Source organism: Salmo salar, chromosome ssa21, assembly GCF_905237065.1.
Source record: "Salmo salar chromosome ssa21, Ssal_v3.1, whole genome shotgun sequence".
In the NCBI taxonomy this organism is placed as follows: Eukaryota; Metazoa; Chordata; class Actinopteri; order Salmoniformes; family Salmonidae; genus Salmo; species Salmo salar.
In genome coordinates, this window is record NC_059462.1 from 10766777 (window position 1) to 10794464 (window position 27688).

The 27688-nt window shown below is 40.8% G+C and overlaps 1 protein-coding gene across 2 annotated transcripts in view; it reads left to right on the forward strand.

Moving 5' to 3' along the window:
• Nucleotides 1-5587: 5587 nt before the first annotated feature.
• Nucleotides 5588-27688, forward strand: part of hdac4 (histone deacetylase 4) — a 245849-nt gene continuing 223748 nt past the window's right edge. The window contains exons 1-2 of one of the 2 annotated variants that reach the window (XM_014164296.2): nt 5588-6099; nt 20904-21149. In XM_014164296.2, the coding sequence (XP_014019771.1) occupies nt 21128-21149 (22 nt within the window). In that variant the 5' untranslated portion in view covers nt 5588-6099; nt 20904-21127. The remainder of the gene's footprint in view (nt 6100-20903; nt 21150-27688) is intronic. The other variant, XM_014164298.2, reaches the window with a different exon arrangement.

Below are 27688 nucleotides of genomic sequence, written 5' to 3' on the forward strand. Positions count from 1 at the left end.
ACATGACACTTATTTGATCTAATTGTTCCGCAATGCTTAGACTGTTACGAGTGTAATGATATACATGAAAGTGTGAAATTTGAGACAGTCTATGCATAATCATGAGGCTAGCATAGCATCTAACTTTCCATCTAACTTTCCCTCATCAAATATTTAAAAAAATATTTAAATAATGAGATGTATTCACCAATCCAAAGAGATAAATAGGGGAGAGCTTGACAGCCCGCTGTTCCGCTCTGTGGACAATGAATCCCATTGTCAGTGCGGAGAAATAAGTACTGTATCTCGTCATTATACCCATATCTCTGGTGGTATTCAATTGCAGTGAGGTAACCAAAATTAAAATAAAATCAAAGTATTAAACCATTCTTGGAACAAAAAATTAAGAGTGTACATTGTATGGGACAATGTACATATATTTTTGGGAAAGATATTTTGATAAAAGAGCTTAAAATGTAATGAATTTAAGGTTATTTACTATTTGTTGATGTAAAAATCGAAATGTATCGATTTTAAGGTTGTGTCATTATAGTTGAGGAAGGGGTGGGACCACCAGAAATTCTGGTGAAAAGAAAATCGGGTCCCCGCTGAAAAAGTTTGAATACCACTGGTTAGGGAAGTCTTACTTATTCGTCTTTCTGACCCTGGCAGTCATTCTGAATGCAGATTGTGGGAATCCACTCTGGCTGGATTCCAATAGGAATTAAACATTGCTTTGCAAGCCAACATAATGTGAATTGATGCTAGTTTTGCTTTAGCTTATGCTGGTCACCAGTGTCCAAAACACAAACGAAGGCAGGTCACCAGCGAAAACACAACGAAGGCTGGTCACCAGCGAAAACACAACGAAGGCTGGTCACCAGCGAAAACACAACGAAGGCTGGTCACCAGCAAAAACACAACGAAGGCTGGTCACCAGCGAAAACACAACGAAGGCTGGTCACCAGCAAAAACACAGCGAAGGCTGGTCGGCCAGCAGAACCAGCTAGACCATGCTGGTCAGACCAGCTTGACCAGCTAAACCATGCTGGTCAGACCAGTTTGACAAGAATCTGACCAGCATGGACCAGCTTGAAATGTACCGTATGCAGGTCTACATCAGCAGGGTTTGGATAGTGTTAGTGGATGGGAGGCCTTTGTGGCATAGTATCCCTGGTATAGAAAGCAGAAGCCTTGCAGGGAAATACTGTACATAATCATAATATTTTCCTCTGACTGAGACCAAAATAGGCCTCACTTCCAGATCTCAACACACCTCCATTCCCTTCAGTGACATCCATCTCCGTATCCATCCAACCATCCATCCATTGCCAGAAGCAGAGAAGCTTGATGTTTAATGCTGTGCTCGGTTCTCCTTTGCTTCACTGAGAGTGTAATATCATCACGGTGATGTGCATTCACTGAGCAATCCACTGAAGAATTAGCTGGTTTCTTCATGCCAAGAGCAAAACTGAGTCCTTTCCATTATTTTGGGAGGGGATTGAATGTGTTGTCTCTTGACTTGCAATGCGGGAAATTGCCTTGCCAAACAGTTTAATGGACATTATCCTATGAGTGGATGAGACTGCTATAGTGTGGTGTATATAGTGTTTGGTTTTTTACTTTTTTTTTTGTAGCTCGAGAGGAAGAGCTAGTGATATAAGATCATTTTCTTTTTGAAGGGGAAATGTTCGGGAAGTATGGCTCAAATACTCAAACAATGCCATGTGATGGGTAAACAGCCTGCTGTACCAGTGACATGATTTGTTTATGCACATTTTTTCTAATTCATAACTTGAATTCATAACTAAACAGAGCGATGAAAACTTTGGTCAATGCCGTAATGTTTGTGAAATTGCTCATAAAAATGATATCTGCGCAAATGTGTGCTGATCACACTTGATAACTGAGGTCCAGTGTGAATGGAAAAGGCTGGTTGTCACGTCCTGACCAGTACCAGAGTTTTGCTCTTAGCAATCAGAGTAGTTTAAAATCGTAATTTATAATTTGTCAGTAGTGATGTAAAAATATATGAATGTAGATGTCGATGGCTCCACCTGCCTTTTCCACAATGTGCTGGAAATAATGATGCTATAGGCTCTTTGTTGAGTACAGCTCCCATCAGATGCTATAGAGTTAGTCTGTCCAGTAATGGTATCGCTTATTCAAATACTTCTGCTGGATTAGGCAAAACGGCATTGTCATGTATAATCATGTAGATGCAGGTAATTTGCAAACACATGAACCAGAAATCTATGTTTCTTCTATAGTAAATATCGAAATAATGGGATGTTGACAGAACCTCTCATTCTTCAGAACACTACTATTTAGCTTGGATGATTGTGCATCATTCTTGGCAGTCTTCCCGTCTTTGAACGCAAAGTGTGTGTGTGTGTGCAAGTATGTGTGTGTGTGTGAGCGTGCGTGTGTTTCTGCGTGCATACTTATGTTTCCCCACCACATGAAAATGCATTGACTTTCTATGGGATTATGACATGCAGTGAACAAATTCCAAATCTGCTTTTAACTTGTGCTTTTTGTTAATCCACGCCAATACGTCATTTTTTGAGTGGTGAAGCAAATCGTCAGATAATGACTGACGTCAATGACCCCGACGACAAAGAGGAATGGGTTGATTAGTTCAAACTGCTTCTAGCCACTGTCATTATTATTTTTGACTGCACTGTTATTGATTATTACTGTCATTATTGCCAGTGCAGCCATATATAAACTCAGTACTTGGCAAGCAGCCAAATGACTAACACAATTTCAAGAAATGTATTATAATGGTTTATGACACAATTTAAACAAATGTATTATAATGGTTTATGACACAAAATAAACTATCTATAAATTAATAACAGTTTGTAAACTACTAATACACCCATTGATAAATACTTTTTAAGTAGGCCTACCTTAATGTAAATATGTCATGACTTCAAGATGATTGGCTCCTTAAGTAGGAGCAGATCCTGAAAGTCTTTATCAAATCAATATTCTTGTAAACAAAACAACCTATGAGTGACTGTTTGTTTTGCTATTGTGTTGGGAACATGGCAATTGTATCAATCAGAATAGCTACTTCATATTGGGAATTGTAAAAGTGGACCCACCTCAGTTTAATAGGCAATTTTAAAAAGCCATATAATAGCATCAGGGTTGGGGAGTAACTGATTACATGTAATCTGATTACAAAAAAACTAACTAATCAGTTACGTTACCAGCAAAAATGCTTTAATCAGATTACATATACTTTTGAAAAAATAGATGATTACTTTTAAATTCAGAAAAGATGTTTGCGGGAAAAAAAACCCAATGACACCTTCAATTCAGCTTTGAATAAACGTGGTCGTTTAAGTTTGTTCCACCTGAGCGAGTCTGACCACAAGTCAGAGAGCACTATGACGATGACCATCTTTCCCGTAGTTTTTTTTGTCTTGCCAACATAGTGTCGCTCACACTAAAAGATGTGGCACAGACGGGGTCACCGTACAACAGCGGTGGGCAAACTTTTTGGCTCGAGGGCCACATTGGGATTTTGAAATTCAATGGAGGGACGCATTTTTTGGGGGACCAATTGTTTGTTAAAAGCAATTAAAGGGGGCCTCTCGAGTGGCACAGCAGTCAAAGGCACTGCATCGCAGTGCTTGAGGCATCCTTACAGACCCGGGTTCGATCCCAGGCTGTGTCACAGCTGGCCGTGACTGGGAGACCCATGAGGCAGTGCACAATTGGCCCAGCGTCGTACGGATTAGGGTTTGGCCGGGGTAGGCCGTCATTGTAATTAAGCATTTGTTCTTAACTGACTTGCGTAGTCAGAAAAAGATTAAATAAATGAAAATATATACACTACCATTCAAAAGTTTGGGGTTACTTAGATGTGTCCTTGTTTTCTGGTTAGAGCCAGTTTGTGCTGTTCTGTGAAGGGAGTAGTACACAGCGTTGTACGAGATCTTCAGTTTCTTGGCAATTTGTCGCATGGAATAGCCTTTATTTCTTAGAACAGGAATAGACTGATGAGTTTCAGATTGAAAGTTCTTTGCTTCTGGACATTTTGAGCCTGTAATCGAACCCACAAATACTGATGCTCTAGATACTCAACTAGTCTAAAGAATGCCAGTTTTATTGCTTCTTTAATCAGGACAATATTTTTCAGCTGTGAAGGGTTTTCTAATGATCAATTAGCCCTTTAAAATGATAAACTAGGATTAGCTAACACAACGTGCAATTGGAACACAGGAGTGATGGTTGCTGATAATGGGCCTCTGTAGGCCTATGTAGATATTCCATAAAAAAAATCTGCCGTTTCCAGCTACAATACTCATTTACAACATTATCTACACTCTACACTCTATTTCTGATCAATTTTATGTTATTTTAATGGACAAAAAAAATTGCTTTTCTTTCAAAAACAAAGGCATTTCTAAATGACCCCAATCTTTTGAACGGTAGTGTATGTCCAGTGATTCTTGAAAATGTAACTTATAAATGCCTCATGAGCTAAGTTCAACTGTCACACTCCATGAGAACATTGTAAATGTAAACAAACACTGTATAGCCTCATAACATTGTTAAAACAATAATTTTTATATCATGGATGGTCAGTCCTTGCATCCATAGCTCTGTCTATTAATATGAGAGTGGTTACATTTCTCCAGGCCCATCCCTCAGCTTTTTACCAAAACAGAGGTGAGGCAACTGTTTAGTTATTGTTTCATTTGTGGATTTGCCCTATAAACAGATGCATATTATCAAGACATCAAAGTGTCACCAACAAAAAGGTAAACAATAGCCCTTAAGCAAATGCAGAATATGGCATTCATTTTTTACATGTAAATAGCAAAGCATGCCATGAGCGCAGCATTTTTTTCCAACTCAAATCAATGAGCCCAACCAGTCCTCCATGACAACAAAATCATAAACAACAGACTAGAGCTGACTAATCAGTCCTTAGTTTTGGGGTTATGCTCAGGTAAAACAATTTGGCTAATCTATACTTCCATATTTCCATGTCCTATTCTTGAAGATCAAGGGGTATAAACATTGATTGGAATGACTGGAATTCTGATAGACTTTGTTTTTAATGTAAAGATATAATTAAATCGTATTATATGTAGTAGAAAGCAATGGGTTAGACGAAGCCTACATAATCAACCCATAAAGTAAAATGTAACATCCATATATGGCCAGCTATGTAAACTTTAACATTGTTTTATCCTGCAATGAATGTCATTCAATTGGTAACATACATTTTGTGTCTTCTTCTAACGCCTCTTAAGGGGAAAGTAATCAGATTACGTTACTGATTTTGTGTAATCCAAAAGTTACATTACTGATTACAACACACGTTTTCAGTCAGACATTCACAATTGCCATTCAGAGTTGAAATACTGTATCTAGCCAACATTTTGAATTGAATAACATTGCTTGTTTGTGAACGTCAGAGCTGTAACAACTTGACACTTTGGCAAGCACAAACGCATACTAGTAGTGCATACTAGTAGTTGTCCTAGTCATCGCTCCTGCTCGAGAGTCTACACATTCTGGGTGATGCGAAACAACTTCTTCATCTCACTGGCTTCTCTTGCGAGCTCTCATTGGCTATTGCTGATCACCCTCATATTGCGTCTCCCGAACCGCTCACATTAAACTAGCTTCGGTCACGGCCCCGCGTCCCGAGAAGGCAACGAAATTAAGATTTTTGTCGTGTAGCGTATCCATGCTTTTTAAGGGGATAGTAATTGTAAGTAATCCAAAAATTACGTTACTAATTACAATGTTGGACAGGTAACTAGTAACTGTTACAGATTTAGAAAGTAACCTACTCAACCCTGAACAGCATTCTGTGGCAACATGAAGTTACTCCAGTGTCAAACAAGCCGACCGACATCATTCGGTGAACCCGCCTCCTAAGGAAATGCAGGAGAGCGCGACCACTGAGGTATAGCGCACGACACGTGATTTATTGGTTTGCCAAAATCCAGTATGGCGGAATCTGTGAATGACTCTCTCACTGGCGTTTTCTCCAACGGGTCCTAAATTCTACATGTTCGATAGAGTGGGGCTGCTGCATACGGAGCCTGGATAGAAATCACAACATTCAGGAGGGCGTTTGTTCAGGTAGCTTTCTTTTACACAAATACGACAATCCGATACAGCAGTTGTGAGATTGGACAATTTAAACTATGTTGGCTTGATTTGATATTATTTGCAACTCTATTCAGACCGAGGTGAAGTTGTTATCGCGGTCTATTTCTTGGTAGCTATGGTTTTGACTTTCTTTTTCAATTCAAGTATCGCCTAGTTGCATATATCTTTGGAAAGTGGTGGGTGTGTAGCATCTTAATGTCAGATAACTTCTTAATGTCATAATGTATTTTATGAGTAGCTACATTACTTAGACCGGCGATATTTTGAAGCAATACGGTGATCTCCATGGTCCAATACTCAAATCGGATAAACATGTAACGTTAGTCCTGTAAGATTCCACCAACACAACTGTTACATTATCACTTGAGCTCCCCAATGTGGAACTAGTTGAAATAAGATAATTGGGTTATCGCTGATTATGCATGTTACAAATTGACACTATTGCACTTTATACTTTTGTGTGAATTCGTTTTTAAAAATCTGTAGCTCGTGAAACCCTGTATGTCATTTCGTGTAGTTAATGGAGTTAATTCGCAAGTCACCATTTTTCAAAGCAGAGTTGGTATTGGTTGCTAATTAGAGGGTGTCCAATCATAAACGCATTTTTTGACCAATGAGTAAAATAAGGCCACAGAGAAAAAAAAGTGGTAAAAAATATGGAAAATAGCATTGCGTCAGCTAGGCTGGATGCTGAAAGGCTAGCTGTTGAACTCTTTCTTCTCTAATCCGGAGTGTCATAACACTGTCATGACACATATAAAGTGCATTCGAGAAAGTATTCAGACCCGTTGACTTTTTCCACATTTTGTTACGTTACAGCCTTATTCTAAAATGGATGAAACTAAAATGTCTCATCAATCTACACACAATACCCCATAATGACAAAGCAAAAAAAGGTTTGTATATATTTTTTTTGCAAACGTATAAAAAACAGAAACACCTTATTAAGATAAGTATTTTGACTCTTTACTATGAGACTCGAAATTGAGCTCAGGTGCATTCTGTTTCTGTTGATCATCCTTGAGATGTTTCTACAACTGGATTGGAGTCCACCTGTGGTAAATTCAATTGACTGGACATGATTTGGAAAGGCACACACCTGTCTATATAAGGTCCCGCAGTTGACCGTGCATGTCAGAGCAAAAACCAAGCCAGGAGGTCGAAGGAATGGTCCGTAGAGCTCAGAGACGGATTGTGTCGAGGCACAGATCTGGAGAAGGGTAACAAAAAATGACCCCAAGAAAGCAATGGCCTCCATCATTCTTAAATGGAAGAAGTTTGGAACCACCAAGACTCTTCCTAGAGCTGGCTGCCCCAGCCAAACTGAACAATCGGGGGAGAAGGGCCTTGGTCAGGGAGGTGACCAAGAACCCAATGGTCACTCTGGCAGAGCTCCAGTTCCTCTATGGAGATGGGAGAACCTTCCAGAAGGACAATCATCTCTGCAGCACTCCGCCAATCAGGCCTTTATGGTAGAATGGAAAGACGGAAGCCACTCCTCAGTAAAAGGCACATGACAGCCCGAATGGAGTTTGCCAAAAGGCACATAAAGGACTCTCAGGCCTGAATGCCAAGCCTCACGTCTAGAGGGAACCTGGCACCATCCCTATGGTGAAGCATGGTGGTGGCAGCATCATGCTGTGGGTATGTTTTTCAGCGGCAGGGACTGGGAGACTAGTCAGGATTGAGGGGAAAGATGAATGGCGCAAAGTACAGAGAGATCCTTGATGAAAACCTGCTGCAGAGAGGTCAGGACCTCAGACTGGGGCGAAGGTTCACCTTCCAACAGGATAACGTCCCTAAGCACACAGCCAAGACAACGCAGGAGTGGCTTTGGGACATGTCTCTGAATGTCCATGAGTGGCCCAGCCAGAGCCCGGACTTGATTGAACATCTCTGGAGAGACCTGAAAATAGCTGTGCAGCGACGCTCCCCATCCAACCTTGACAGAGCTTGAGAGGATCTGCAGAGAAGCATGGGAGAAACTCCCCAAATACAGGTGTGTCGAGGACTTGAGGCTGTAATCGCTGCCAAAGGTGCTTCAACAAATTATTGAGTAAAGGGTCTGAATACTTATGTAAATTTGATATTTCAGGGGTTTTTTGCAAACATTTCTGTTAACCTGTTTTTGCTTTGTCATTATGGTGTATTGTGCGTAGATTGATGAGGGGAAAAAACTATAATGCATTTTAGAATAAGGCTGTAACATAAAAAGTCAAGGGGTCTGAATACTTTCCAAGTGCACTGTATTTAGACCTGTTATGACATACAGTATATTGCATCATTTCATGGATGGTTATGACACCTACATAAGAGAGTCAAAACCTACCACAATAGTTATTTTATGGTTACTTGTTTATGTTATACAACATTTTCTGAAACTGACCATATTAAATGATCATTGCCCACAAATTGATGTCAGACATGCACCTACCCCAATACTCTGTTGCTGATGACTGGGATGAGCCGATTTCTGGAGCTGGACACCCTCTTTTCGACTGATGACTACTGACATAAGGGGGCATGTACATGATATGCCTATCTGGCTTATATGATTATGATGGTCATAATGCTTCTCGACAGTGTCATGAAGTGTATTGTCTTAGTCCAAGTAAAGTTACACCGGATGGCCATAATGCTTCATGACAGTGTCATAAAGTGTATTTTCTGAAAGTTTTAAAAAGATGATGGAAAAAAACATGACTGTTAACAGAATTCATTACAACAACAACAAAGGACTTAAGAAACAAACTTTCAAACGAAAGGAAACTTCTTGGCAGGGAAAAAACACATTTGAATAAATGTGGGTTTTGAGACTTATGTAGGTGTCCTAAAATAACGCAATATATGTCACTGCAGGTGTAAATATATGGGTCAGGATAGTGTTATGACCTGGTTATGACCGTGTCGTAACGTGTTATAGCGCTGGGTATCATGTAAAGTGTTACCAAATTATCGTATCTAAATGTGAAATGTCATAGACTACAAATTAAAAGAACAGATCACTCTGGAGTCAGATGTTAGCAGAATGTGTAATTTAGCCTATAAAACAAAAAAACTATGTTTTATGAAAGAATTAGGCAGGTCTGATCCTGAAAAAGAAAGGAAATTCTTGCCTATTACTTCTTGCCTATTTTATTAGAGCAAAAAAGTAGTGTGTACTTCCAGTAGTTAGCTACGCTTCTACATGGCAAAAAAAGTAATTAACAACTGAAAACACTACAAAGATTTTAATTTAGTTTAATTCCCACCAAGCTACTGCAAAATGTAGTTAAATTGCTAGTTGAATGATATGTAGTCCACTACACCCAAACCAATACTGGTAAGATAGATATCGATTTTGAGACGTGACATGTAGTATTTTAATATATGCTTTTTATATTAATGCGAAATTCCTGTTATTTTTTTTAGAATATTTCTCACAAAAACAAGCATATCTTTGTGAAATGTCAACAAAGCACCTTTTATTTTCAAAGCCTTTTACATTTAATTCCGCTCCGCTCCTGTCATGTTAATTTAATTTTTTACGACCACCACAACATGTAAAATCCTCAAAAGTTGCTGTGAGAAAGCGGCACCACTCTGTCAGCAGAGCTCGGTGCTTATTACCGGATGAATAAGGTTATGAAATCCGACTTTGGGATATTTTCTTAATCGTATGTAAGAGAAAGACCTCACTGAACAATTCAGAACGAATAATCATATGTCTTGGTGAAATGTAGTTTATAACATAAGGAAGTGAAATTTCATCACCAAAGTGTGTTTTCACCCACTCTGGGCAGAGAGGGTGGACCCTATTTACCATATCGGATTCCCCACAATGTTTTCAGGTGACATTTAACAAATCCTGCTGTTCACATCGATTTACGCTACTCAGTGACATCTTGTTTACTTCAATTAGTAGACTAGTAATTGCCAGAATGTTCTATGGCATGGATGTCATATTTGCTTAAAAATTGGCTTGTGCTTTGTGGAAGGCTACTCCAAAATGTTATATGTTGGTGTTTGTTGGTGTTTGAACTGCAAATTGCCCCTTTAAGTTTGTCTTAAACCTGTAACATTGTATTAAAGGCGCAATATGCAGAAATCGCTCCACCATAAAATTCGAATAGTTCGCCTAATTTCAGTTTGTGAATAAACAAGCAATGTAAAGTGTAGAGAATCATTGTACCATCTAAACAGCTGTGGAATTTCTTTTCAATAACCAAAAAGATTGTATTTTCAGCTGTTTCATGCTGGTGTAAAAGACGCAAAAACTAAACTTAAAAATGGGAAGCATAGAAATGCCGCTCATAGAACATATCTACTGCTTCTTAGGCTTGCTTTCAATGAGACTGACAGATCTATAACTCACATTTCTATTTGAATTTGGTCTGTTCTCCCAAAAAGTTTCATATTGCAGCTTTAACTTTACAGCATTTCAATACTTGTTTTGCAGGCTATATGCATTGCTGTTGCATATACATGGAATTGAGGTAGTTTGTGTAATTAGTAGAATATGCACTGTTCCTTATTAATCATGTTATGATGTTGTTAGTGATTGTTCATATGTGCATGTCAGAGTTTGTTGGTTTTTGCATGTGTTGAACTTGACTTATTGGGGTTATGTGTTGGTATGGTATTTGTAGGCCTATGTGTGTGTTTGAGTTCGTATATGAGGTGAGGAGGTGACATCAGTGAATCAGGGTTAGCTAAACTGGAGTCAGAGGGAGAGTCTCAATTGCATTGCCTTTATTCATTGCATTCTCTTTCCTCGCCTCCTTCCCAAAATCCATTGGATGAGAAGGTCAAAGGGGAAGGCCCTCTGACCTTCTCATCAAATGGGTTTTGAGAAGGAGAGAGGACATGAGGAATCAAGGAAATGCAATTGAGATTCTCCCAGAGGCCTCAAGTTAAGTAGTAAACATACAAGCTCTAATCTGTGCTCTTGCGCCTAGCGTCTAGCTGAAGCAATTTTTTCCACATTCCAGTTCTCAAGGACTGGCGTTCCTGACTCGTAAATTCCAATCCTCACAGGAAGAAGGTCATAGCAGCCTTTCAAGAACTTGGCACTGACAGAGGACCGCTCCTTAATGACAACTCGATCTCAGGGAATGGGACTGAATGGTGTAACAACCCAAGTTTTCTACTGCTGAGAATAAAAATCTGTTTAAAGCCAGAATCCGTAATTGCTACATTCATTTTTCGACTTACTGTATAAATCAATGATATTTACCCATTAATTCTTGAAGAATAAAACACATAAATGCCTCATAAGCTTAGTCAAATAGTCAACGTGTGTGCTATATTGTATGGTACGTTTTAAGAGAGGTGGTGCAATATTTTTTTAAATCTTATGTGTATTTTCCGTAACAACACCTGGCCAGATTCATCAGATTTCACAGGACATGCTTTGATGCCAGGGTCGTGTTCAGTAGTGCACATCATAGCAAACTTTTCAAATGATTTGCAACAGAAAACAAAAATGAACCTATTAGATACTAACTGAACGTAACTCCCTGTTTCACTCTATTTCAAAACGTTTTCTCCCCACTGAACATGACTCAGCCAATAGACAAATTCTCAGACCGTTGTGCCGGGGGCTCTGAGAATAGCCCTGGCTTCACCCTCCTGTACCCATTGCCCCCTCAGCCCTATTAACAAACAGTTTAGCATCCCGTTGAGCGGAACTCAGACCCGGCCGTTGTTTATTTGGCCTGTTCCAGACGATTTAAAAAAGTCCCCAAGAATTGGCATTTATGCAGAGTTGTCAATTAGAACGGTCTTGTTTGTTGCCGTTGTCGCTCTAATGAATGCTAATGGTCCATTAATGTCAGGGAGACAAGGTGACATGACGCCTACGCCTCACCAGCGGGGCACAGTAAACAGAGTTTGCCTCGTTCTCCCTCATTCTACTGCTTGTTAAAGTGCTGCGGTGACTATGGAGATGTGAAGAAATGGAGGAAGAATGGTGGAGTGAGTGTGGTAACGTGAGTTTGAGAATGGCAGAGAACAGGTTAATGACATTGCGGAGGGAAGGTAGGAGAAAATAAAAGGAGAGACAGCGATGGTAAAATGGTGGTAGAGAGGGCAAGTTGACACGGATGTCGTTTAGAAGGCTCGGTAGATGGCAGGGAAAGTGTTCACTTCCTGCTTTTTGTTTGGCTGAAAATTGACTGGCTTTTGTGGCCGCGGCACAAGGCGGGGTGTCAGGGTTCCCACTATAGAGACACGCCGAGCAGAGTTTATAGTCAATGTTGAGTAAGTAACCACTCAATGCTGAGGCTTGGACGAGAACTTAGCCTACACATGACAGAATTTACATTTCCCATGTCTTTTCTTCTCCAGTGAGCTGAACTTGTAAACTAAAATAGCACATTTCTGACATAGTATTGCACTGTTGAAGAGATGTTTAACTCTGCTGCTAACATTTATAGAACTGGATAAGATGTTATTTTATTAACCAGATGTCTATCAGTGTTGCTGCCACCTAAAAGTAAAATAGGATTGAGTGCAAACTTTGAAAGTTAGTCCTTCACTGTACTGAAAAAGCTGATTCCGCCTAAACTAGACAGGGACTAATGAGTAGGCCTATTATTAGTGCTGGGAATTGCCAGGGACCTCACGATACGATCACAATACTTAGGTGCCAATACGATATGTATTGCAATCATCACGATTTTATATGTATTGCGATTTGATACTGTGATTTTATTGCGATTCCAAACATATTGCTCACCATTTAACTGCTGCAGAGGGACAAGAGAGAGCCATGAGAAAACAGCCATGAGAAGACAGGTTTTGTTCAGTCCTAGAAATAAAAGTGCTGAAAATAAATTGGCTCCCTATTTAAAAAGAAGACGGAGAATAAGCTATGAAGGAAAATTCCCTAAGCCAACCAGCACAAAAATAATATTGCGATATTCCCTAATACAATACGATATATCATATATGCAACTGTATCAAATCCCCCTCCCCATCACTACCTGTTATGTGCCTATATTATTTTGGGGATTCATTATTTTATGCTGTAATAATGTTTGTTTTACCACATGGTTGATCAGCATCTAGAAAATCAGGAAGTAAACTCTGCACTATAAGATTACAAGGCAACGTTTGAGAGAAATGACTGCATACATTGCATTCGGAAAGTATTCAGACGCTTTGACTTTTTCCACATTTTGTTATGTTACAGTCTTATTCTAAAATTGATGAAATATATTTTTCCCCCTCATCAATCTACACACAATACCCCATAATAACAAAGCAAAAACAGTTCATTTTATAAAATAATAGGAACAGAAATACCACATTTACATAATTATTCAGACCCTTTACTCAGTACTTTGTTGAAGAACCTTTGGCAGCGATTACAGCCTTGAGTCTTCTTATGTATGATTCTACAAGCTTGGCACACCTGTATTTGGGGAGTTTCTCCCTTTCTTCTTTGCAGATCCTCTTAAGTTCTGTGAGGTTGGATGGGGAGCGTCGTTGCACAGCTATTTTCAGGTCTCTCCAGAGATGTTCGATCGGGTTCAAGTCCGGGCTCTGGCTGGGTCACGGAAGGACATTCAGAGACTTGTCCCAAAGCCACTCCTGCGTTGTTTTGGCTGTGTACTTAGGGTTGATGTCCTGTTGGAAGGTGAACCTTCACCCCAGTCTGAGGTCCGGAGTGCTCTGGAGCAGGTTTTCATCAAGGATCTCTCTGTACTTTTCGCCGTTCATCTTTACCTCGATCCTGACTAGTCTCCCAGTCCCTGCCGCTGAAAAACATCCTCACAGCATGATGCTGCCACCACCATGCTTCACCGTAGGGATGCTTTCGGGTTTCCTCCAGACGTGACTTGGCATTCATGCTTGGCATTCAGTTCAATCTTGGTTTCATCAGACCAGAGAATCTTGTTTCTCATGGTCTGAGAGTCCTTTAGGTGCCTTTTGGCAAACTCCATGTGGGCTGTCATGTGCTTTTACTGAGGAGTGGCTTCCGGCTGGCCACTCTACCATAAAGGCCTGATTGGTAGAGTGCTGCAGAGATGGTTGTCCTTCTGGAAGTTTCTCCCATCTCCACAGAGGAACTCTAGAGCTCTGAAAAAGTGACCATTGGGTAACCAAGGCCCTTCTCCCCCGATTGCTCAGTTTGGCCGGGTGGCCAGCTCTAGGAAGAGTGTTGGTGGTTCCAAACTTCTTCCTTTTAAGAATGATGTAAGCCACTGTGCTCTTGGGGACCTTCAATGCTGCAGAATTTTTTTGGTACCCTTCCCCAGATTTGTGCCTCGACACAATCCAGTCCCAGAGCTCTACAGACAATTCCTTCGACCTCATGGCTTGGTTTTTGCTCTGACATGCCCTGTCAACTGTGGGACCTTTATATAGACAGTTGTAGAAACATCTCAAGGATGACCAATGGAAACAGGATGTACCGGAGCTCAATTACAAGTCTAATAGCAAAGCGTCTGAGTACTTATGTAAATAAGGTACCGTAATTTCCAGACTATAAGCTGCAACTTTTTTCCCAGGCTTTGAACCTCGCGGCTTAAACAATGACGCGGCTAATATATGGATGTTTCCCGCTTTCAAAAAAAAACCAAAAAAAAAAACACATTCTGTGACGTGCTCAGTTTTTTGGCGGCATGAAGCTATCATTAGACCAATGAAATTGCCGAACGGGTTAAGGTCAAACAACTTTTTTGTTTACTGTTTAGATTAAATCGAGCACTCTCAAACTTCCCATCATTCTGATTACGGTAGTCATTTTGTCACCCTCATCATGGCAAAGACACGGAGAAATGCATATGATGCAGCTTTCAAGTTGAAGGCGATTGATCTGGCTGTTGGAAAAGGAAATAGAGCTGCTGCACGGGAGCTTGGTCTTAATGAGTCGATGATAAGACGTTGGAAACAGCAGCGTGAGGAATTGACTCAGTGCAAAAAGACAACTAAAGCTTACTGCTAATTTTGAATTTTTTGTTACAAGCCGTGTTTCGTTAAAGCCTATTTATTTTTGTTACAAGCCGTGTTTCTTTAAAGCCTATTTATTTTTGTTACAAGCCGTGTTTCGTTAAAGCCTGTGCAAAGTAAATTTGTTTCAATGTACCGGTAGGCACCTGCGGCTTATAGACATGTGCGGCTTATTTATGTTCAAAATAATATTTTTTTTTAAATTCAGTGGGTGCGGCTTATATTCAGGTGCGCTCAATAGTCCGGAAATTACGGTATTTCATTTAGTTACATGTAATAAATTTGCCAACATTACAAAAAACCTGTTTTCACTTTGTCATTATGGGGTATATTGTGTGTTGATTGATGAGAGAAAAAAATGATTGAATCAATTGTAGAATAAGGTTGTAACGTAACAAAATGTGGAAAAAGTCAAAGGGTCTGAATACTTTCCGAATGCTCTGTATATGCAGCCAGTCCATAACATAATGGATACAGCGAATGTTAAAGTTCAACAACAGAATAACCATTATCACTTTTATACAACGGGTTACCAACATATTCAAATAATGATTGACATAGTTTCATTAAATGTTAATTTGATACATTTATTCATACTATTTCATCCTTCCACAAGATATAGTCCTGACACAAATCAAGGGTTGCTAGAGACGCGACCCAGTCGTTCAGTCTTTTTGTTCTGTATCTATGGACGCGACCCAGTCGTACGTTCTAAATGTTCCATTGCCATACTGGCTGCTTTTTATAGTGGAGATCAAGTTTATTAGTTGCCTGGATGGGCTGATGAGACAGTGGATTGCGCAGTCAGATGGAACATATTAAATAGGCATTTTAACATCATAGATTTAGCCGGTGGCAACTTTTGTAAAGACACCGGCTGGAATGTGGTTTTAACCAATCAGCATTCAGGATTAGACCCGCCCATTGTATAAATTACAGTGTCTTCACCACTTTAGACTTCTATACAACGCCTCGATAAGAAATCTAAATGATAGCTCTTGTGTAGAAGGGTCTAGTGTTCACAAAGTTTGACAGTTCTAAGCTTTAAAGCTGACAGACATCGGTGTCAAGGTACTTGTAGCTAACAAAATGGCAGAAAGCCTAATGTGAAGAGTAGTTTAGTCTGTGAACAGCACCAATTATAGTACAGTGCCAGAGTTGAATGTTAATGTAGTTTTAATTGTCTCATCTCAGACTTGTGGATTACAGGAAGCTTTGTCGAGAACATGGAATAATATTTGTTACCTCTGTTTGCATTCCACCATAAAATATTTCGCAGATATTTAGTATAATAACTTGAAATAAGTGCATGTAGAGTCAGAAGCGTTTTTTACTGCCTAACGTCGGACTAAATCCTTAACTGGGAAGTCAGTTGGATTTCCAAGGGCTGTTTTGTTCTTGTCAACTGTTGAGAATGTTTTACTTTTCGACAGAACTGTCAGTTTTGGAGGCATTGCTGTCTATTACACATTGAAAGGGTCAAGACTTGTACCTATTCAGTTTTGAGATACGAGCCTCCCCAGCCCCCACGCTCTCCTAGCCAACACATACCACACTCCCTGCCCCTACGAGAACTCCAACATCACACTGAGCAATATCCCAGCGATTGTATGTGCTTGTGCCTGTCTTCTTTTTTTAAACTGCTGATTGATGTGAAACCTGCGGGCTACAGCTCGTCTCTCTTTTCTCTGAGAACATGAGCATGCAGCAGCGAGTATTGTGTCAACATGGGGAGGGTTCTGTCATGTCAGATAAGGTGTCATTTTCCTCTCAGCACAGCCAGGCTCCACTCTCTCCCGCCTTCCCTTCTCTCCCTTTCCTCTCCCCTGTTGTCTCCCAAGTGCCCTGCCATCAGCACCAATGAGTTCAGACAACCATAATCCTCACACCAGACAATATTTTTGGGGAGGGGCTTTGCACCCTAAATGCTCACCTGTTCCTATCCAAGCCTCCATCCCCCCATTCCACTCCACCCCAGCCATCACCTGCCTTAACAAAAACTTTCAGGAGCAGCCTCTGTCAATAAATAGAAGAAAAACTCCAACCACAACAAAAACACAATAACGTGTCAAGCCGCCATCGCGTCATTTTCCCGATACATACGCGCAGGCATGTACATACACTACCGTTAATTGTGGTCCCTGAGTGAATTATTCATACTCAATTAGGCCCGAGAGGCAGGCAGTAACTGTGGAACACCAGAAGTACATTTCAGTGATTAATTTTGCGCGCCGCACGGCCCTAATTGTTGTTTACCACTGGCAATCTCGACCCCATGTTATTTTTATGCAGACATGATTACCTTCGGTACAGTTCGGAGCACTGGGGAAATGAATTATTTTATTGGCTGCAAGAGACACATTTCTGTCAAGTGAGGAGACATTTTCAGACCTGTATATTGTTGATGTGCACTTCTTATCCAATTGGTCGGTCAAAAGGGCCTACAACTGGAAACATTAAGGTCCAATGCAGCCGTTTTGCTCTTAATATCAAATCATTTCTGGGTAACAATTAAATACCTTACTGTGATTGTTTTAAATTAAACTGCTCAAAAATAAACAAAACATAGCTTCTTAGAAAAGAGCAATTTCTAAAGCAAGACTTTTGCTAGGACTGTCTGGGAGTGGTCTCAGTGGGAGGGCAAGCTGAAAACTAGCAGTTATTGGCAGAGAGGTTTGGAACTCTTTCTTGTTGGTCTATTAACTAATTTACCGCCTGGTGATAAACTCCATCTCACCAAATTGGGCTGAAATTTCAGGCGGTCTTTTTAAATATCTCTTACGCTAAAAGGGGCATTATCATAATTTTCACAATTTCACAGTATTATTCCAACCTCATAGTGTGGAAATATCTAAAACACAGGTAAATCATGTTTTTGACTGCACTGGGCCTTTAAGATGGAGATGTTAAGACAGATTTGCAAGATAATTATTAGTTCACTCAATCATTCATGTATATTGATATGAGCCATCAATGGAGTGTTGACAATTTTATTTAACCTTCATTTAGCCAGGTTAGTCATTAAGAACAAATTAGCCTTTTACAGTAAAATAATGACCTTGTTTGTCAAGAACCTTAGTCTATTCACAAATGCTCAACATGATATGGCTTTGGTTTGACATTTATGTGTTACGACATTTATATGCGACAGACCCCAACTTCCCCTGATTTTAAAAAAATATGGCTGGGTTGACTATAGCAGCGCAAACGTGCGCTGGGAAATCTCTCATGGCGCGGCAGATCAGACGACAAGCCAACACTCCCCCTTACCAGATTGTCACTTTGAGTATTATGTCACTGGATCCCTCCAGGCCATATGTTATTACACGCGCACGCATGCACACGTACACTGAGGAGATCTCATCAGCACAGACTGTAGTATTGGTAAGTCTTTTTGACCCGTTCCTCCTGAGTGGTATTAAACTAAGTAGGGCACATACCGTAGCAGAGCCTTTTGTAAATTAACATCTGTGTTCCTATTGCACAAGTTCAGTTGTTACCTCCTCGTTTCTAAACGTTTTCTCCCTCCTGAACACGAATCTGATTTTCATTTGGTGTCAAATAATTGCTTGACCTTGGAACCCTTTTGCATTGAGGAAACAGAAGGGCAGATGTTCAAGGGCTGCAGTCCAAATCTCAACCCTACTTAGCCAAGTGTCCACTTGTTCACGCTCCCTCATTGATATCAAACCATTGGATTGGTATAAGCATGTGTTTAACCATATTGCTCACACCTGTCCATTCCTTGTAAATCCATGAACGTGTACACTTCGGGGGGGGGGAAGTAGGGCGAATCGGAGGGCAGCCTGAGAGTGTTTTGTTTTTAGGGATGTGTGCCATGCCGGAAAGACTGGAAATGATGTATTGTGTGTCAAATAGCGAGTGAAGACAACTAAATGCTGTCTTGTTTGACAGGTTGGACTATTATATTGGAGCAGAGGGGATATATTGAGACAATGTGTCGTGTAGCCTCACCAAAGCAATGGAACTAATGTGCATCGTTGACACCGGAAAGTAAACACTGTTGTTTAGAATGTCGGAGGTGATGTTAATATTGTGCGTAATAGCAGTAAGACCGGCTTTGATGCTGCTTTTGCAGCCGAGGCCTAGGGTTTTGCCCAGGCCCAGTCTTCTGAATAAGTTATTAACCTACTCCAATGAAGGCCATATTTGGCTGTTATTATTTCTGTGGTTAAATACAGGCATGACCTTTTCATTGTTAAGTACTTCTCTCTCTACTGAGAGGGCAGTGTGTGTGTGTGGCGCGTGTGGGTGTAACTGCCTGTATGTGAGTCTGTCACTGTCTCATTGTTTGCCCTAGCCTGTGGACAGCATTGGCACCTTTTTAGGCACCGTGTGTACTGGGAAGGACTGGAGGCGATCTCATTATTAGCACGTGTAACCCAAACTGCCCTTGTAGTGAAGACTCTGTTAGAATTGAGACCGACTATTTTTGTACAGGATGATATCTAATATTCTACAGGACTGAAAGAGAGACAGTCTGCACATATACAGTGCATTGACTTTTTCCTCATTTTGTTACATCACAGCCTTATTCTAAAATTGATCAAATAGTTTTTTCCCCTCATCAATCTACACACAATGCCCCATAATGACAAAACAAAAACAGTTTAAAAAAAAACCATTTCTGCTAATTTATGAAACATAAAAAACAGATATCACATTTACATAAGTATTCAGACCCTTTACTCAGTACTTTGTTGAAGCACCTTTGGTGGCGATTACAGCCTTGAGTCTTCTTGGGTATGACGCTACAAGCTTGGCACACCTGTATTTGAGGAGTTTCTCACATTCTTTTCTGCAGATCGTTGCTGCACAGCTATTTTCAGGTCTCTCCAGAGATGTTCGATCAGGTTCAAGTCCGGGCTCTGGCTGGGCCACTCAAGAACATTCAGAGACTTGTCCTGAAGCAACTCCTGCGTTGTTTTGGCTGTGTGCTTAGGGTTGTTGTCTTGTTGGAAGGTGAACCTTTACCCCAATCTGAGGTCCTGAGCGCTCTGGAGCAGGTTTTCATCAAGATCTCTCTGTACTTTGCTCTGTTCATCTTTCCCGAAGGCCCGATTTGGTGGAGTGCTGCAGAGATGGTTGTCCTTTTGGAAGGTTCTCCCATCTCCACAGAGGAACTCTGGAGCTCTGTCAGAGTGACCATCGGGTTCTTGGTCACCTCCTTGACCAAGGCCCTTCTCCCCCGATTACTCAGTTTGGCCAGGTGGCCAGCTCTAGGAAGAGTCTTGGTGGTTCCAAAATTCTTCCATTTAAGAATGATGGAGGCCACTGTGTTCTTGGGGACCTTCAATGCTGCAGACATTTTTTGGTACCCTTCCCCAGATCTTTGCCTCGACATAATCCTTTCTCGGAGCTCTAGGTACAATTATTTTGACCACATGGCTTGGTTTTTGCTCTGACATGCACTGTATTTTTTATTTTTTATAAATGTGGATATATTGGCATGGGTGTTGTTAGGCCCGAGATGAGGTCGAGGGCTGGCAAACCGTGCAAATATATCCTCCAAACACCGGCTTCGAGGGCATTATCACTTTGTTATACAACGGGTTACCAACATATTCAAATAATGATTGACATAGTTTCTTTAAACGTTCATTAAACGTTAATCTATTTTAGAATAAGGCTGAAACGTAACAAAATGCGGAAAAAGTCAAGGGGTCTGAATACCTTCCGAAGGCACTGTACAAAGGCTTGTACAGGTGCATTATATGTGAAGTAATATGCCTATATAGTATTTATTTAACGGCAGCATATTTGGTCCACATATGACTAACCTCACTCCAACTTGTGTGTTCATGTGCCCTTGACAGGTTGAATTCATGGGAGTGAAGAAGCAAGCCAACGGCAATACCCTGAAAGCTGCGTTGTCTAGAATGAGCCCTTGAGACGCCCCCCCCCCTTCATCATAGTCTTCCTCGCAGTGTTCACCCAGCCGGATAGCGGATGGTGTTCATCTTACACCCCCAAGAGGAGTACTGAGGCCATTGTCCTCATCCTCTTCATCAGTTTCGCTTCTCAGGAGTGGTACCCTACGATGAATTCCTACAGTCGACAAGGTAAGAGTTTGTCTGGGCTTGCTAACAGTAGCCAGCGAGCAGCCCTAACACCCTGGGAATTGAAATGCACTCTGGGAATCGTAGTGTACTGTGTAAAAGCAATTGTATTTCTATGTTGTGTAGACCTATTGCAAGATAGAAGCTTCAGAAATGAGCTTCAAAGTGCTTTTTTTATATCGCTTTAGAACTAAACTATTAATTTAATACATTAAATTATTTAGCTGTAATGAATAATGAATCACGGGCCTAATGAATGTCATTTGACCCAATATTAAGGCCATAGATCAAATTCCGATTTAAAACAGTTCAGATGTAATTGTAACATTATTTTGTATGATCTGAGTCTTAGATGGTTTTGCATAAAGAAAATTGCTGGGGCTTACATTCCTGGGGCCTACATCCATACATCTTCATTATATATTGCCGCTGCTAAATGCATATGGGGGAAACAATGAGTATGCTTACATACACACGAATAATGCAACATTAAACTGATTATGGCAGAAGGCAGTATGACTACTAATGAGCGTAAGCTCATAATCGAAGTTTGCATATACAATTTAAAATACCTGGTTTTCTGAGCAATCTTTAGAATTGTTAGGACATGTAAACAGCTTAGTCGGCGTTCCAGCGGTGTATTTGATCTGTGTATGTGGCAGCAGCTGTAGCACAAGCCTCCCTCTTATGTGCGAGCAGGATTGGGGAGTAACCGATTACAAAAATATTGTAATCAGATTACAGATACTTTTGAAAAACTAGATGATTACTTTGAGGATTACTTTGAAATTCGGAAAGGATGTTTACGAGAAAAAAAATCTTTGACACTTTTCTCAATGACATTCAAAGCAGGATTGAAAAAAGGTGCAAGTTTAAGTTTGTTCCACCTGAGCGAGAGACCACTATGATAATATACCAAATGTGTTTGATGGATTGCGGGAAAAGAGCAGGAATAGGCTTTTGTAGGCTACAGTCCAAGCTATGTCTTCCAATGGTGTGACTGCTGTCGGCATCCAAAGATTATCCAACTTGAATAAACACTTGGAGGTAAGGATGACAGCAGTGGTGTAGTCTACGGCGATACGGATATCACTTATTATTGATCTTTACATAGCGCATTGATGTGATTGTGAATCACACTGCTGCTCTCTCATTTTTAGCTACAGTATTTGCGCCTTATGGATTGTTGTTATTGTGGATGGCTGTTCACAAATCCAAATGTGTATTTGAACCCAGTAATGGTTGAATTCAAGAAGTTTAAGCTGCCTATCAATCTTTGTTTTCGAAACCAGTGGACAGCCAGTGAAATATGCGCTCTTGAAACAGCTGCATAGTGCGGATCCCAGCCTATGGAATAAAAGTGGGGCTTTTATTGCTCAATCCAATTCATGCTGATGAAATAAATTATCCATAGGCCTAATGGACACATGCTCAAACTAGCACACTTTTGATAGACTTAAAGGGGAAATCTGTAGTTGCTACGTCCATTTCTGGACATATACACTGCTTAAAAAAATAAAGGGAACACTTAAACAACACAATGTAACTCCAAGTCAATCACACTTCTGTGAAATCAAACTGTCCACTTAGGAAGCAACACTGATTGACAATAAATTTCACATGCTGTTGTGCAAATGGAATAGACAACAGGTGGAAATTATAGGCAATTAGCAAGACACCCCCAATAAAGGAGTGGTTCTGCAGGTGGGAACCACAGACCACTTCTCAGTTCCTATGCTTCCTGGCTGATGTTTTGGTCACTTTTGAATGCTGGCGGTGCTTTCACTCTAGAGTAGCATGAGACGGAGTCTACAACCCACACAAGTGGCTCAGGTAGTGCAGCTCATCCAGGATGGCACATCAATGCGAGCTGTGGCAAGAAAGTTTGCTGTGTCTGTCAGCGTAGTGTCCAGAGCATGGAGGCGCTACCAGGAGACAGGCCAGTACATCAGGAGACGTGGAGGAGGCCGTAGGAGGGCAACAACCCAGCAGCAGGACCGCTACCTCCGCCTTTGTGCAAGGAGGAGCAGGAGGAGCACTGCCAGAGCCCTGCAAAATGACCTCGAGCAGGCCACAAATGTGCATGTGTCTGCTCAAACGGTCAGAAACAGACTCCATGAGGGTGGTATGAGGGCCCGACGTCCACAGGTGGGGGTTGTGCTTACAGCCCAACACCGTGCAGGACGGTTGGCATTTGCCAGAGAACACCAAGATTGGCAAATTCGCCACTGGTGCCCTGTGCTCTTCACAGATGAAAGCAGGTTCACACTGAGCACGTGACAGACGTAACAGAGTCTGGAGATGCCGTGGAGAACGTTCTGCTGCCTGCAACATCCTCCAGCATGACCGGTTTGGCGGTGGGTCAGTCATGGTGTAGGGTGGCATTTCTTTGGGGGGCCGCACAGCCCTCCATGTGCTCGCCAGAGGTAGCCTGACTGCCATTAGGTACCGAGATGAGATCCTCAGACCCCTTGTGAGACCATATGCTGGTGCGGTTGGCCCTGGGTTCCTCCTAATGCAAGACAATGCTAGAACTCATGTGGCTGGAGTGTGTCAGCAGTTCCTGCAAGAGGAAGGCATTGATGCTATGGACTGGCTCGCCCGTTCCCCAACGCCACGTTGCACCACAGACTGTCCAGGAGTTGGCGGATGCTTTAGTCCAGGTCTGGGAGGAGATCCCTCAGGAGACCATCCGCCACCTCATCAGGAGCATGCCCAGGCGTTGTAGGGAGGTCATACAGGCACGTGGAGGCCACACACACTACTGAGCCTCATTTTGACTTGTTTTAAGGACATTACATCAAAGTTGGATCAGCCTGTAGTGTGGTTTTCCACTTTAATTTTGAGTGTGACTCCAAATCCAGACCTCCATGGGTTGATAAATTGGATTTCCATTGATTATTTTTGTGTGATTTTGTTGTCAACACATTCAACTATATAAAGAAAAAAGTATTTAATAAGATTATTTATTTCATTCAGATCTAGAATGTGTTGTTTAAGTGTTCCCTTTATTTTTTTGAGCAGTATATATATATATATATATATATATATATATATATATATCCATTGATTCTTGAAGAATATAACTTAGAAATGCCCCATGAGCTTAGTTCAACTGTCACACTCCATGAGAACCCAAAATATAAGCTTGTTTTTCTCTGTTTGTAAACATTATAAATGTTAACACTGTATAGCCTCATAACATTGTTAAAAAAATATGGATGGTCAGTCCTTGCATCCATAGCTCTGTCTATTAATCTGAGAGTGGTTACATTTCTCCAGACCCATTCCTCTGCTTTTTACCAAAACAGAGGCGGGGAGTCCGTTTTGTTATTGTTTCATCTGTGGATTTGCCCTTTAAACAGCTGCATATTATCAAGATATCAAAGTGTCACCAACAAAAAGGTAAACAATAGGCCTATAGCAAATGCAGCATGTGGCATTCATTTTGACATGTAAATAGCTCTTTTCAGTAGTGCTCAAAGCATACCATTCCATGAGCGCAGAATTTATTTTTCAACTTGAATCAATGAGCCCAATCAGTCCTCCATGACAACAAAATCATAAGCAACAGAGTAGGGCTGGCTAATAAGTCCTTCATTTTTGGGTTATGCTCAGGTAAAACAATTAGGCTAATCTATAAATCCATATTTCCAAGTCCTATTCTTGAAGATGAAGTGGTAGGCTATCGTTTTTTTAATGTAAAGATATAATTTAATCGTATTATTATATGTAGTAGAAAGCAATGGGTTAGAAGCCTAAAAGTTGCGTCATACTGCAGCACACCTTGCGGGCTGCTGCAGATTTCTATGGCACGTTATTTAATTGTCAGCCATTTTTACCATTAATGCTGGTTAGTGCTATTTTGACCACCAGAGGGCATCTTTGAGAATTATTTGATAGTCTTCAATATTGGCATTACCTTTTTTGTAAGAACATAGTATATGGAATTGATTTTAAGAAATGTAGGTTTATTAATTTGATTAATATTATGGTGTTTCTATTCCAAGAAAAACGAAAAACGAAACCCTCAGGGAACGGAAAATATGGCGCTGTACAACGTGATGGTCGGGAGTAGGCTACAGTAATTAGAGCATAAGAGGATTGGAGAATTCTAAATTAATATCGAAGGGTAATTTTTCGTTAGTGAAAATCTGATCTGTGAGAATATCTAAGGGGCTTTTATATCATTCCAAATGAATAAAAAATAATCTAATTGTTTAAAAATTAACAATATTTTGGAGATTATTTCGTTTTCATTTAACTTAGAGTGAGCGAGGAAAAAGGCCATTCTTGAACATGGGGTGAGACATTCTCACTAATTTGTAAATAAAGAAAGTTTGTTATTTAGAATGATTTATTTCTGTTTGGAGAGGGAGAGAAACCAAAAGCTGCCTCATGGGTCTCCCGGTGGCGGCCGGAATGGGTATCGAACCATAATCTGTGGCAACGCAGTTTGCACAGCGATGCAATGTCTTAGACCACTGACCCACTCGGGAGGCCCCATCCACAAAGTTCTCAATGCTGATCAATTGCCTTGCACAAAGTATCAAAATACAGAGAGGTTTTGGTAAAGGTATATTGTCCTGTGAATAGCCCATAATGGGCTATTATAATACTGTACATGGTGTCCAGGTCAGGATAACCAAAACATTTCTGTATTAAAGACTATCAGAAAGAATGTTGGTACTTATTTATTTTGATCCAAAGCCATGAATGAGTGAGTCACTCCGCTTTATGTAGGTGCCGAGGCTATATGACTGTGCCATGAACTTGATTATTTAGCAGACATCACTTGCTTATATTCAGTCAACACATATATCTTAAGAATATCATGGAATATAGTTGAACATTTTTGTTTCTCCATGCTTGTCTCAGAGCAGCCCGAAACGGAGCTGAAATAGTTGACCACAGCGGGTAGGCTATATATAACAATATTTTGGAGATTATTTTGTTTTCAAAAAAACTAAAGTGAGTGATTTGTAATCTGAATAAAGGCCAAAATAATATTAATGAAGGCCAAAATATTTATTTGTGTTTTTGGAGGGAGAGAAACCAAGGACATCCCAGCCAGCCAAACCCCTCCCCTAACCCGGATGATGCTGGGCCAATTGTGCGCCGCCCAATCATGTCCGGATGTGATACAGCCTGGGTTCGAACTAGGGACTGTAGTGATGCCTCTTGCACTGAGATGCAGTGCCTTAGACCACTGCGCCATTCGAGCGCCATGACCAATATGACCTATATGTTGTCCTGCTAATAGCCCATCCTAGAAACGTTGTTTGCGGAATTCACAGCCTGCTACGCTTGTGAAAAACAGGGGTAACAATAATAATACTTTTTTTCCCCCTTCCACATGTTAATGGTTCCAATTGATTATTATTTTTTTTTTAATCAATTAGTATATTTGAGTTTTACCACAATCTTTGTTGTATTATTTGTTCTGTCTTTTCTGGTGAATTAAACTGAAACAGCCAACCTAACTAAGAAATACATTTGACGGTAGAATTCTCCCCCTATCCTCCTTCTAGGCAAGTCTATTGTCCTGCTGATAGCCCTGCTAATAGCCATAATGGCGCTGTACAACGTGACTGTGTGTGTTTGAAAGAGTATTTTTCAGTAAGCAACAATGTTTACATTCATTAGCATACTTTGTTCCAATATTTCTGTCATTCAGTAATATTTATTCCCATAGTAATTCATAATTTTGAAATAATATTTTTATCATAATTTTATTAATGAAAGCATAAAGATGCTGATGAAATACAGTACTGTACAGTATATGCTTTATTTGGCATTTTGCGGTTGCATGACGTCACCCACACGCACTTTAAACATTTGGATAATAAAGCATTTAAAGAATTTTAAAATTAAGCCGCCTGGATTTGTTTATTAGGTTACTGTACAGTCTGACAAGTAAACATAGCCTACAGTACATACTGTAGTAAACATGGTAAAGTGCCTAATTCCTTACATAAGGGAGAGCAGGCCATGTCCAGACTTTCTCGGTGACCTCAAGTACTTATTAACTCTGTCTTTAATGCTTTTACGGGTTGCATCAGTCATGGACAGACACTTTTGAGACACAGTATTAATGATGAACACCCGGAGGCTCACTGGTAAGCCACATTTGCCTCCGAATCCATCCCAGTTGGTATTCTGTGTCCACTCGTGGTATCTCTCTTCGGTTACACACATCCTTGGAATAGCAGAACAGCATAATGGTTCCGGACGGCCCTTGCTGTGCCTGGTGAGCAGTTGGTCAAGTTCTGTTGTCAGAAGAGGTTTGGAAATGTCAGGGTGAACCGACAACCTGACAAACCCACCAGGTATGTTGACTCTGCCTGTTGGAGGTGGTTCCAGAGCTCACAGGTGTGCCTGGCATGGATTGTGACTCCATCTCGTTCCTCGCCCTCTTCAACGTGTCATTCTCCGCCTGACTCTCCGCCAATGCCGCCTGACTCTCTGCCAATGCCGCCTGACTATCCGCCAATGCCGCCTGACTATCCGCCAATGCCGCCTGACTATCCGCCAATGCCGCC